This window comes from Canis lupus, chromosome 3 (genome assembly GCF_003254725.2).
Source record: "Canis lupus dingo isolate Sandy chromosome 3, ASM325472v2, whole genome shotgun sequence".
Classification (NCBI taxonomy): Eukaryota; Metazoa; Chordata; class Mammalia; order Carnivora; family Canidae; genus Canis; species Canis lupus.
This window is the reverse complement of record NC_064245.1, coordinates 61,999,188-62,011,742: the sequence shown is the minus strand read 5'-3', so window position 1 is coordinate 62,011,742 and position 12,555 is coordinate 61,999,188. Positions and strand designations below refer to the sequence as shown.

General features: G+C 59.5%; 1 protein-coding gene across 9 annotated transcripts in view; it reads right to left on the bottom strand.

Moving 5' to 3' along the window:
* Positions 1-5,293: 5,293 nt before the first annotated feature.
* Positions 5,294-12,555, bottom strand: part of ZFYVE28 (zinc finger FYVE-type containing 28) — a 159,159-nt gene continuing 151,897 nt past the window's right edge. For 8 of the 9 annotated variants that reach the window (XM_049108572.1, XM_035714195.2, XM_025437367.3 and 5 more), the window contains 5 exons: positions 11,626-11,759; positions 10,059-10,175; positions 8,853-8,957; positions 6,904-7,007; positions 5,294-6,548 (listed from right to left, as the gene is read on the bottom strand). In XM_049108572.1, coding sequence (XP_048964529.1) covers positions 6,417-6,548; positions 6,904-7,007; positions 8,853-8,957; positions 10,059-10,175; positions 11,626-11,759 — 592 coding nt within the window. In that variant the 3' untranslated portion in view covers positions 5,294-6,416. The remainder of the gene's footprint in view (positions 6,549-6,903; positions 7,008-8,852; positions 8,958-10,058; positions 10,176-11,625; positions 11,760-12,555) is intronic. The other variant, XR_003132078.3, reaches the window with a different exon arrangement.

The following is a 12,555-nucleotide window of genomic DNA, read 5'->3' as shown; positions in this document are numbered from 1 at the left end:
GCCCTCTGCCCGGGCTTTCCTGGTTTCATCCTCCACCTCCACCCTGGCCTCGGTGTTCACCTCCTCTGGCGTTTGGAGGATGACAGAAGGCTTGCTGGCATTGGAGCTCGGGAAAGGCAGGCCCCCCTCCAGGATCCTATGAGGGTATTCAGGGCTCTGAGGAGATCTGAGGGAAAGAAACCTCTAGGAAATTGCTTCCTAGCTCCCCAAGTCTCCTGGGTCCTGGCTCCCTTTCTGAATTCACAGCCCTGACTTGGAAACATGTCCATGGCCCTCAGCAGCACCAGGAAGCACCCTACCCCATCCAGGCTGTGAAGGTCTGCAAGGCCCTTCTTCCTCCAAAGCCTCCTCCTCCTGCTTCTAGGATGACCCAGCCCTGGCTCCACCTCCTCCCTTGCCTCCTCAGTCACTGGGGTGGACTCCCTAGTCCCCCTGGGTCCCCAGCCCCAGCATTTCAGGCAGGAGGCTGAGAGCAAAGGGCTGCCCTGCCTACTGTGGATGTGGGGATGGGAGAGCTGTGCAGGTTTGGTTAGCTCCCAGCAGGCAAATTCTGGGACTGGGGGTGGGGCAGGGGTGGCAAGGAGCCTGGCCTGGGGTCATCAGGCACTTCAGAACCATGCCTAGCCCAGCAAGACAGCCAGCCTTCCCGAAGCCATGGCTCCCTTGCCCTGAGATGTCTGGTATGTGCCAGCACCAGAGGAGAGTCCCAGGGGGCTTCTGTTGCTGGGTCCCCCTAAAGTGTCCCTGGATTCTAGTCTGGCCACAACACCTTGGCCAGGTTGCTTTAACCTCTCTCAGCATGTGTCAGAGCTATAAAACAGTTGACAGTACCTGCCTTTTGGGGTGGCTTTGGGGTAAAAAGAAGGATCCATGGAAAGTCCCAGGCAGCAGTGGGCAGGACACAAAGCAGTGCCCAGAATGTGGTGGTAATATTAACATCAGCCCCAAATCAGCAAATGCTTCTAACCGTTGGCCTCACACACAGAGATATGGGGCAGGGTCTGCCCAGTCACAGTCAGTCAGCATCAGTCACCGTTGAACCTGGCTCGGTTGGAGTGGCCTCTGGCCCAGCCATCCAGCCACAAGCACCAGGCTGGGCCTCTGAGCATTTGGGGGTCTTCAACAAAGCTTAACATTCAGGAGAAAAGGGTCTCCAGAATACGTAAGGGGGCAGCAATGTTATCAAGATGCATGAAGACATAATTAAATGTCTGCTTAGCTAACATGATGTCAATGTTATTTTTAAAATTAAGAAAATATTTTATTATATTTGTGAACAATTTTGAGAGTAGATTTTTTTCTCACTTTACAAGTTTTCCCACTGTACTCGATGACCCCGGGGACAACTAAAACAATTGTAAATTAAATGAATTTGTGTGTGTGTGTGTGTGTGTGTGTGTGCGTGGCCAAGATATCCAGAGGGCCAGAAGCTCTGACAGCTCAGGGCCAGGGACCTAGTTGGCTTCCAGGCCCATGTGGGGTGTGACCGGGGACCGGGGTTAGCCTTGTTGCTGCTCCACGGCCACTGATGGCTGTGGGCCCACTCCTCTCTGAGGGTAGCCAGGGCTAGGTGGGCAGGTCTCCCTCCCACAGACAATAGGGGCCTCCAGGCCCAACCCAAAAGCTCCTTTCCCACTACTGCCTTCTGGGGTTCTCTGGCCTAGGCTTTTCTGGCCTGTTCCTCCACCTCTTCCAGGAAGCCTTCTGGGCCTTCCAGGCTGTACCTGCCTGCTACATGTGGTCTTAGGGCAGAGACCTTCCAGTCTTAAGCTGGAGGCCCTGAAACCCACCCCCAGCTCCCCACACCTGGGCACCTGGTCATCCAGCAGCTTCTATGGCTAAAGCCACATTACTGCCTCTGATGGGACCCTGGGCTCTGTCCCACCCACCCATCTCGCTGTGAGGTGTCCAAACCACAGATCTGACCATGCCTTCTCTTGCTCAGAACTCTTTCATGACCCCCCAGTGCCCTCAGAACAAAGTCTGAATTTGGTGCCTGGGGTGACCCAGCCGTGATCCCTATCTGTACCCTATCCTTGCCAGGACTGCCACCATTGCTCAAACTCTCAGGGCTGTTCTGTGCTTCTGTGGCCCTGGCATCCTATTCTCCACGGATATCCTGCTTATCCCCCAGGGCCCAGCTCACCCAGCCAGCTCACCCACCTCCGCCCAGACCTGCAGACCCCCAAGAGCAGGGCAGGTCTGCAGTGTCTGTGTGTCCATCTTTGCCCAGCTCAGTTGCAGTGAGCAATACCAGCAGAATCTAGAGACTTGCTTGCATTTTTGTCTTTGGAGTGACATTAACTTTGAGCAACTGCTCGGTGCTAGAATCTGCCCCTCACTAGTCTCAGAGGCAGGAGAGGCTCTGAGAGCTTTGCTGACCCCAGGCTGTGCTCTGAGAATGTGTGTGAGGGTGGGGGTTGGGTCGATGCTGTCTGGGAAGGCTGCCTAGAGGAGGTGGCTTTGGGTAGGCCTCTGAAGAGATAAGTGCCTTCAGGACTCTGGGTCATGGGGTTGGCACAGGCAGGCACTTTGAGTACTGTTCACCTTTCCCCAGCTCCCACTACAGAGTCCAGGGAACCACAGGAGCTGGAAGTGGCAGAGAAACCACCTGCCTCCCTGGTGCTATTAGCCCTCAGCCCCAGCCCTGGTGGTTTCAGGTATCCAGCTCCAAGCAGGACCCCTCCTCCCCACCCTCAGACAGATCACGGATGTGGTCTGCCCGGTGTGTAGTGCTTGCTGAGTGGGGGCCCTCTGGCCCGCCTCCAGGGCCTTCTCAGCGGGCCCCCATTGCCCTGGCAGCCAGGCCTCGCTTGGAGAGCAGACTGCAGGATGGCGCCCCCTGGTGGCCATCAGGGGCTGTAGCGGGTACCCTGGAGGGGGCGAAGGACCGTGGAAGGAGAAGGGGGGTGGACCCTGAAAGGGGAGGGGATGCTGGAGCGGGTGGGGGACCCTGGAGGGGTTGGAGACCCTGGAAGGGGCCTGTCCTGGGCCCCAGAAGAAGGGGAGCACCCCTCCAGGCCTGCTCCCCCAGTGGTCTCCTGGGGTGATATCATCCCATCACCTTCATCAGCAGCCAGGACATGAAACAGTCCTTGTCTTGTGTGCTCCTGCCCCACCCAGGGCCACACAGCTGGTGCCAGTGGCTGCCTGCCTGCATGTCCAGGCTGAGGGCAGGGTGACCGTACCTGTCAGTGGGGACGGGTGAGCCATGATGGGCGGCAGGTAGCAGGGGCACCTCTAGAAGCTGGGGGGGAGGGCTCTGGCCGGAACCTGCAGGGGAGGGTGGCACTGGATGGGCACCCCCTCCTCCCCTACCCCATCTACCCACCCGAGGGCTGAGTATAGAGGCTCTCTCTGCCCCAGGGATGCCTGAGGGCCTCCCTGGATATAGAGAGCTGTGGGTGCTCCCTGCCCAGACCCTCTATCCTCTAACTCCATATCCTGCAGGCTGCATCCAGGTCCTGAGCCCCTGTGGGACCCAGTCAGGCCTTGGGCCCCCTGCTGCTGCCAGAAGCTTGGGGTGGTGGTGTTGGGGATCACAGAAGGCCTTCTCCCAGGGCCTGTGCACAGCTCAGGAGAGCGGCAAGGTGGGCAAGACAAACCCAGGTGTTCCCAGCTCCTGGGAGCCCCCCCTTCCACCTGATGCCAGGCAGGGGGTGCTACAGGTTCTCTGATGCTGTTGGGGCTCCAGTCTGCAGAGTTGCCTTCAGAAGTGGCTCTCTAGGCACAGCCAGCGAGGCTGGTTGGTGTGTGCTGCTCCTGCCTTGCCTGGGACCATCCTAAAGGCCAACAACACCTACTAGCTTCTGTGAGCCTGTTTCTCCACCTATGACACTGAGGTCCTGCCTCCTCAGGGGACTGTCAAGGGGAGTGGAGGGGACAGCACTCAGAAGGCCATAATGGCAGTGACAAGGGGAACTGGAGGCTCGGGGAAGGCTTGTCTCCTCAAGGCCTGAGGCCAGCTTGCAAGGGCTGATCCCTGGGCTTTCTTCCGGTCCCTACCCCGAGGTTTCCTGATCCTGAGCCCCTACTGTGCTGGGCAGCAGGCCATTCCTTCTAGAACCTTCCCAAGGAAGAGACTCTGTGTTGGACTAATCCCCTCCCACCAGGTCTTGGCTCTGCCCTTGGGGTGTGGAGAGCCCTGCAGGAGGGCAGAGTGACCACACATCCCTAGCTTAGCATGGAAAGTCTCTGGAGTCAGGAACAAATGGTACTGCTAATCACCCTTGCTGAGGACTCCCGTGGCCTGAGATCTTCCCGAGGGGCAGCCCAGGGTGGGGATGCATAGGCAGCCAAGTCCACGTGGAGGGCCTCCTGGCTCCAGGCCACACCCAGAGCTCTCCTGCTGGAGGGGGGCCTGTCTATGCCAGGGCAGGCAGACCCTCTTCCCTGGGTCTCCGCTCCTCCCAGCGTGATCAGGAGGATGAGAATGGCTCATCACATCTTCAGTCTGGAAGTTGACAACTGGGGGTGTCTGTTGTGGAGAGGAAGGGGGACCCCACAGCATCTCTCCATAGGAGCTAACTTCCTGGTCAGTTGGCAGCAGGGGCTGCCTCTACCCACCACATGACCTTCCAGAAGGCACCGCTGTCCAACTAGTGAGACACCAGCTGCAGCCACCCCCAGAGGTGGGAGGGGCTCTGTCCAGGTGCACAGCTGGAGACACTCCTTCTCTTCTGCTCCTAGACTCAGGATGGCTCCTAGGGAGCCCCCAAATTCTAAACACTTCCACCTCTCAGGAAGAAAGTGGGCCTGGTGCCTTCTGGGGTTTCTCCCAGCCATTCCCTATCCTCTGGGGGCCCAGTGTTCACCTCCAAGGGACTGGGCACCCAATTCCCAGGAGACTAGCCTCCAAGAGCAGAGGAAGGGGCCATTGCCATGGCAACCCCAGGGTGCAGCCAGCCTGCCTGCCTTCTCCCCAGGGCACTCCAGAAGGCAGCCCCTAGGTAGGTGGGTGGCCCAGCCCTGGATCAGGGTGGGGGGTACTCCAAGGTGGGGGGTCCAAGAGCACAGCCCTCAACACACACATAGGCCAGGGGTCCGAGCCGAGGACACATGAGAAAAGGGGCTGGGCAAGTAGGCAGGCAGTGGAGACCCCGGAGCCCTCACAGGGCATGGAATGGGGTTTTTGTGAGGGGGCAGCCTGGCCACCCCTCACCTAAGGGCTGGTGGGAGCCCTGAGCCTGTCCCAAGAGTGCAGAAGCCCCATGCTTCCTAGGGGAGAACGCATATTAGCAAGAACACCACCACTTCCCAGACAGAAAAAGAAGGCCACGTTCACATCAGAAACGAGTGTCTGCAATCCTTAAAGAGATTTATGGAAATGGCTTCGAATTACAGCATTTAGAAAATAAAAATAATCTCAATACATAATATTCCCTCTGTTGTATACTTCCACCCCAGAAGCCATTTCTGTGCATGTGTACACACTGTTCAGCAGTAGTTGGATTTTCTTATAAAAGAAGCAGTAGTGTGCCATCTCTAAAAATAAAGCTGCAATCGTCACTGCAATGTGAAGCCTGAGATTTAAGCCTGAGGTGTCCGTGCTAGGGCCCGCTGGCTGCCTCGGCCCAGGGGCTGGGCCAATCCAGGGTCTAGGAGGTGGGCCAGGGTCCCCTGGGAGAGGGACAGAGGGGAGGGGGTCATGGTAGCAGGTGGGCAACATCCAGTGGTCCTTGGCCCCTGGGAGCCCGGGCCCAAGAACCTGGGGAGCTGGGTCTCAGCGTGGTATGGGCAGCCGTTTGCCCCCATATTGTCAGCAGGTGGGCACACTCGGGCAGGGGCTCACCTGCTGGCCTGGAGGAGCTGGGTGTATATCTGCATCTCCCCACCTGAGAATAAAGAAGATGCCTGTTGTCTGGCCAAGGTCCCCAGGGGAGCAGGGACGGGCAGTGCTGGGGAACAAGGGTGCAGCCATGGGCTCAGGGCAGGGAGAGAGAATGGGCAGTGCATGGGGAAGTCCTAGGGGACCCTGAGGCCTGGCCCCTTTCCTGGAGGTGTCCACCTTCTGCCCAGGCTTTAGCTCTGGGTGCAACCCCCACTTCCCCAGGCAAGAGTGGGCTCTTCTACCTCAGGGCAGGGCTCAGCGGGCTAGGGGCCCAGGGGCAAGGGGCAGGCAGGACGAGAGCCCACCCGTGCCCAGGCAGCCACCTGGCAGCCCTGGATACCCCCACTGCCTGAAGCCAACCTCCTGTCAGCTCCTACAGCTGGCTGGGGGTCCCCACAAGTCAGGGGGCCAGGGTGGGTGGGACGGAGGTGCTGGACGTTCTGGAAATCTGGGCAGCCTGCAGCCTCCTCCAGTGGGGGTGGCAGCAGTTCAATGAATGCAGTGAAAACCCTCCCACAGCCAGTGGCACCTCCTTCCTGGGAGTCCTTCAGGCCCTGGCTGGTCTGGGGAGTGCCAGGGCTGTGTGTCAAATGCCCGCCTTGTCGCTGTAGAACGGTGTGACGTGGAACATGTAGCAGTGCGTGCACACGCGGACAGGCTTCACCTGCCCATAGCGGGGCAGCGGCGCCGAGTGTGAGGAGCAGCGGGAGCAGAAGATCTGGAATTCAAGGGCCAGGTGGTGGGGACCGTGAGCCAGGGTCCCCAGCAGGCCCCCGACTCTGCACCTCACCCCTCCCGACCTCACCCCTCCCTCCGAAACCAGGCAGGGCATTAGTGGTGGGGCTATGCAGGACCAAGAAGTGGGACTGGGACCCTCAGAAATCCTGGGGCTCCGTGTCTGAGGTCCACACCCTGTGCCAGGTCAGAGTGGCACCCCAGGCTCAGGGACGTCTGCACAAAGACCCTCAAGGCCTTGTCGGGCTCCTGGGGCATTCGTCCTGACTTCTGAATTCTGTGCACAGCCCCCTGGGGTGGCTCCAGCCATGGTCCCTGGGCCACCCTATCCCTCTCACCTTCCCGCAGCTGCGGCAGTGGTGCTTCCGGCGGATGACAGTGAAGGGCGCTTTGCATGCAGTGCAGAAGCCACAGGCCTCATCTGGGACCCATTCGGGTGGATCTGTGACAGTGAGAGTGCGGTCAGCCAGAGGGAGCTGTGTGGGGTGCCAGCGGGGAGCAGGTGGGCTGGGGTGGGAGGCAGTGCGCAGGCGCCTTGGGCTGGATGGCCTGGCCCTCCTCCTCCCTCGCCTCCCCTGGACCCCCTTACTGGCTACAGGCTACAGTCTCAGTCTTGGGAGACTGGCGGCATCACACAGATGGATGAGGTTGGTGGGGAGCCTGTCTTGTCAGCACCTCACCTGACAGAGCCCTTGGGCAGAGGCAGTGGCTGCAAAATGAAGAAATCACCCCCTACCCTTGTTCAGCTCTAGGCACACTCTGTGGGGGCCTCAACTACCCCCAGCCTTGCACCCCTGGCTCCAAAGCAGTTCTTGGGCTCTTGGGGTCCTGGAGGCCCAGGGGGACACCCAGCTGCCTCCTCCCTGACATGCGTGCAGGCCAGGCTGGGCCAGGGGCCACCTCCTCCTTCCATGCCGCATGTGGCCGGGTCCTAGCTCAACTCCTGAGGCCCTCGCTGACAGAAGCCTCTATGGAGATCTGCTCTGGAATTTGGGAGGCACGTGAGCACGGGGTGGAGTGGGTGGGCTGCCATACACAGCGAGATGGGCAGTTTCTTCTCATTTCAGGCATCTAGGTGACTACAGCATGCCAGGCCCTAAGGCTAGCACCAACAGCCATGGGGGGCACAGCATCTCAGATCCCTCCCCCGGGCCACAGCATGTGCTCAGAGGTGGTCTGTGCAGCCTCACATGGCCCCCAGGCTCGATGCTCACGTGGGCACTGGCCTGCATCCCTAGGCCCCATCCTCAGTGCCTCCAAACAGAGCTTGGCAAGGCTGCTGTCCAAGAAGGGCCTGGGGTCCCCTGCCTCCCTACTGCCCTGGAGGATCTGCCCTGTTCCCTGCCTGCCTGCACAGAACCAACTCTCCCAGCTTACATTCTGGGCCCAGTCAGCTCATCCCCACACTGCAGGGAGGTCATCTCTCATGCTTGCCATCCCCTGTGTAAAATCTGAGGCTGGCCCCAGGGAAATCCTGGATGGCAATGCTAGCTCCTTCGGGCCTCATTAGGTCAGGGCCTCCCGCTCAGACAGATTAGGCCAGACACACTCCTGGAGAGGACTCTAAGGGTCCCAAGGGCTTCCTGGGCCTGTCCAGGGGTGCCACTTCAAGGAGGAGGCTGGGCTGCAACCCACAGGGAGGATGTGACCCTTGCCTGTGCACTGGGCAATGCAGTTCATTACATTCACATTACGCTCCCTGAGCAGAGGATTCCCAAGCTCCTATAATAGGTGCTTTGTACCATCATGTATGATTTTCTAGAACACTGGGGCAAGGAGCTTGTGCTTCTCCTGACACCCCACGCCCATAGCCTCTGGCACCTCCAGGGGACTGGGAGGCACCAGGAAGGCCCTGAGGTGGGTACCAGCTGGGTCAGCTCTGAGGGCTGTGACCTCAGGCCTATTGTGAGGTCAACCTCAGCCTCCTTCTGGGCCCCATTCACGTTTGATGCCTGGGCAGGCCTGTGGCTACCATCCATCTTGGCACCTCTCCTAGGCCTCCAGCCCCTTCCAGACTCCTGGGGGGGCCCCACTCCCACAGATGTGCTGCCCGGCATCCCCAAGCTGCTCTGGTCACTAAGCCACCAGGTCCCCAGAAGGTCTGACCTCCAGGAGGCAAGGTCCATGGGCTCCATATGAGCACACATTGTAGTCTGCAGCCCTGCAGGGAGGGAACCCCAGTTGGAGCAGTAGTGCTGTCATGAATTCTGCATCCAGGAAAGAGAGGGGACAGTCCAGATGGGGTCCTTGCCCCCTGCCCAGCACACAGCACAGACTCGACACACACCTTCCAAGTCCCCATCCCGGGTCTTGGCTGCCAGTTCAGAGGACGACAGGGTCTCCTGGCACAGGGCACAGTCTTCTAAGGCCGCACTCCGCAGGCTTTGGGTCACTAGAAGAGAAAGGAAAGGGAGAGGTTGATGTACAAGCACGGGTCCCAGTAGGCCCACCCGCATGTGGGCAGCAGTGTGGCCAGCAGGGGTCAGCTGCCCTGTAGCCAGCCAGCAGGCCCCCAAACCCCAGAGCTCCTGCACTGTCTACATGTGGGAAGGTCCCCCCGGGCTGTGATCCTGAGGCAGCAGGTGTCAGGCCTGGACAGAAGCCAAGGAACCTGCCATCCTTGCTTACAGAACTGCTTTGTGTCACCTACGTTTTCTGAATCATGATGTTTCAGGAAGCAGCTCTGCCCAGAATTCCCTGACAGGCTGGTGGTTCAGATACCAGGAGGCAGAGCTGGGGTGACTGCTCTCTCTCCTCCCCACTAGCTAGGATGTTCCCTGCTGGGCAGGGGGTGGGCTCTAGGGCTGAGCAGGATACCCTGTGTGTCCAGACGCCCTGTGAGGACAGGCAGCTTGCCCCGAACAGGTATCTCAGCCCAGGGCCAGGGGAGGATGAGCAGGGGTCAGGCCCCCTCCCCACCCTATGCACATGGGAGTATGCAAACATACGTGTGTGAGTGCATGTCTGTGCCTGAGATGTGTGGACAACTGTAAATACGTGAGGAAGGTCATAGGCAGCCACAGGTTATAAACGGCCATTTCCCCCATGGAGAGGGGACCTAGGTCCCCTCCTTGACTCTGGGCTGGCCTCTGACAGCTCCAGCAGATGGAATTCGGGAGAAGTGACTCTGTGCCACGTCTGGTCTCAACTTTAAGGGGAACGGCATAGCCCCTCCCAGCCTGTTGGCCTCAGGAAGTTGGGTGACCTTGCTGGGGCTCCTACAGGGGGAGGCCAAGAGGTACTGCAGGCCACGGCCTGTGCGTGTGGGGTTGGGAGCCATCTGCAGAGATGCCAGGGCAGGCGGCCTCCTGAGGCCTGTGCCATGTGCCCATTGGTCCCTAGCAGGGAGCCTGGCAGTGCCATGTGGGTTCTGGCTGGAGTGGGGGGGGGGGACATGTAAAAGCTAGGTGGCTATGTAGGGCTGTATGCACATGCTCAGGGTGGGGAGGTACAGCTCCCGGGTTGGCACAGACAAGCCCTGGGTGACACTCACCCTTCTTTAGCTTCTCTTTGTCATCTGTTTCTGGCTTGGTGGCCATGACCTCAAAAAGGGTCTTGAGAATACTTCTCAGGTCACTGGCATAGTTTGTCTGCAGCTGGTCAGCTACCCCTGGAGAGGAGGACAAAGAGAGGACAGGTCAAGCCAACCAGCCACAGAGGCTCAGTGCAGCAGCCAGCTGGATGCCACCACCGCTGCCAGAGCTCTTGGCCCAAGACTAACACGCCCTCAGGTTGGCCAGGGCCAGAGGAGGCTACCCAGCCCCCCGGCCACAGCTTGGCCCAAGTGAAAGCTCAGGAGTCAAGGGAAGGAGACTTACAGACAGCCCTGCCACTGGCCTTCGGTTATCCTCTGTGCCCTTCATTCTTAGGGTCACAGCCATCACCCCTGATGGTCCAGCCTCTCCCTGAGGGCTGAGCCTGGAGCCCCGCTGTGGCCAGCCCACAGACACAGTCTCACGTGCACCGAGATGCACCCCTGGCCCCTGGCCCCTAGCAATCACCTTGGCGGCAGAGCCCCAGTGGGGATCCGTGTGACTAGGGGAGCAGAGGTGGCACCTCCCACAGCGGGTGCCCAGTGCCCAGCCTTTTGCTCTATCCCTAGAAGCTCCCCAATAGGAGAGCATGTCCCCACCCTCACTGTAGAAGTCTCTTCCCTCCCTAAATGAGGGTGTTTCTCAGTGAAAAGCCAGGTTAGGTCTCGGCTGCCAAGTACAGCAAAGTGAGGGAAAAGTTGCGGGCACCCCACAGAATGGGAAGCCCAGTGAGCTGTCCCACCAACAGTGGTGCCATCAGCGCTTCTGGAGGATTTGTACACTGGCAACTGCACTGAGCACCTGCTAGGCACAATACTTCCTCCACCCCCCCAGACAAACCTGTGTGAACTAGAGCTGAGTCACCTGAGTTCCGGTGACTGGTCCCACCTGGCTTGGCTCGGCAGTGCCCCGGTGCCCTCGGCAGCACGGGACAGCCCTGGTTCTGCAGGGACTGCCAGGCCACAGGCAGCATTCCTGCCCAGCGGGCGGGCCAGAGCGGGCTGCAGGCCAAGCACCGTCTGAGCCCATCTCTCAAGGGTGGGGGCGGGAAGGGCAGGCAGGACGCCAGGAAGGGGGCTTCAGCGCACATGTTTATGCTTTGAACCACATGGATGTGTTAGTTATTTTAAACACAGGGCTAAGAGAAGCTCACGCCCTCTGAACTCCCCAGGGGAAACAAGCCTGCAGCTAGGTTGCCTCCCCTCCCCCAGCAGGTAGCCATCCCTAGAGAAGGAAACAAAGTTGGGCAGGGCACACTAAACACTGAACCACCAACTGGACAGAACCTCCCTCATGGGTGGCTGAGGCCCCCACGGGACCCATGAGTCCCCAGTCACACCTGGGGCCCTAGTGAGGACTTAAGTCTTCCTCCCCACTGGGTTGGGGTGAAGAAATGACACAGGGGTGGGGGGAAGACCCCAGATAAGGTGGGAGGGACCTGGCACCCCCTGCACCCTGCACCTTGTCCACCTGGGCGCTGCCCACCCCATGGAGCTCTGCCCACCCCACCCCAGCCCAGCCGGGCACCTGAAATGCAGACAAACAGGCGGTGGATCAGGTCGTGGCTGCCGTGGAACCTGGACCGGATCTTCTCCCTTGTGGCCACGGGGGCTGCGTCCAGCGCAGTCTTGTCTGAGGAGCAGGATCTGTCCGTGGAGCCACTGCCAAGGAAGGAAATACAGGATGCATGGGGTGGGGGTACGGCCAGGGACTTCTGGAACTCGAAAACCCATGAGTGAGAACAAAATGCTCTCTGCCTTGGAGGTGCCTAGTGCACGGGAGCTGAGTATCGAGCTTCAAGAGCTTCACAACGTTAGCAGGATGTTAGCAGCGTCCTGATGTCCTGAACCTAAGGAGCCCCTGGCACAGTAGGGCTTCTGACCCTGCCCCTGCCCTGCCCATCAGCTTTCACTCTCAGCTCCTGCCCTCTCTGGGTGGGGTGTAGACTACTCAGTGCAGACTCACAGGGTCATCTATCATCCGGATTAACATTATCTACTGACTTTCTCCTAAGGGAGATTCGACTCACCTACTTACACCCTATGCGGTGAATGGTGGCCCCCCAAATATGTGCCCACACCGTGACCTCTGGAACCGGCAAGTGTGACTTATTTGCATAAAGGGTCTTTGCAGCTAGAGAGGAGAAAGTCATCTTGGATTATCGGGGGGCCCTAACCCAAGGACAAGTGTCCTCATGTGGGGACGCTGTTGGACAGGAGAGCAGGAGGGTGTGAGGCCAGGGTGCAGGGGAAGGGAATGCGGCCACAGGCTGAGGGGTACCTGCAGCCCTAGAAGCTGGAAGAGGACCCTGCCCCAGAGCCGCTGGAGGGGATGTGGTCCTGCCCAATTTCAGACTGCAAGCCTCACTAAGGTGAGAGGGTGAATTCCTGTTGTGGGCCAATGTTGTAGGACAGAGTCCTGCCCCCACCATATACATATTTTCCCTTGTTTTGCCCA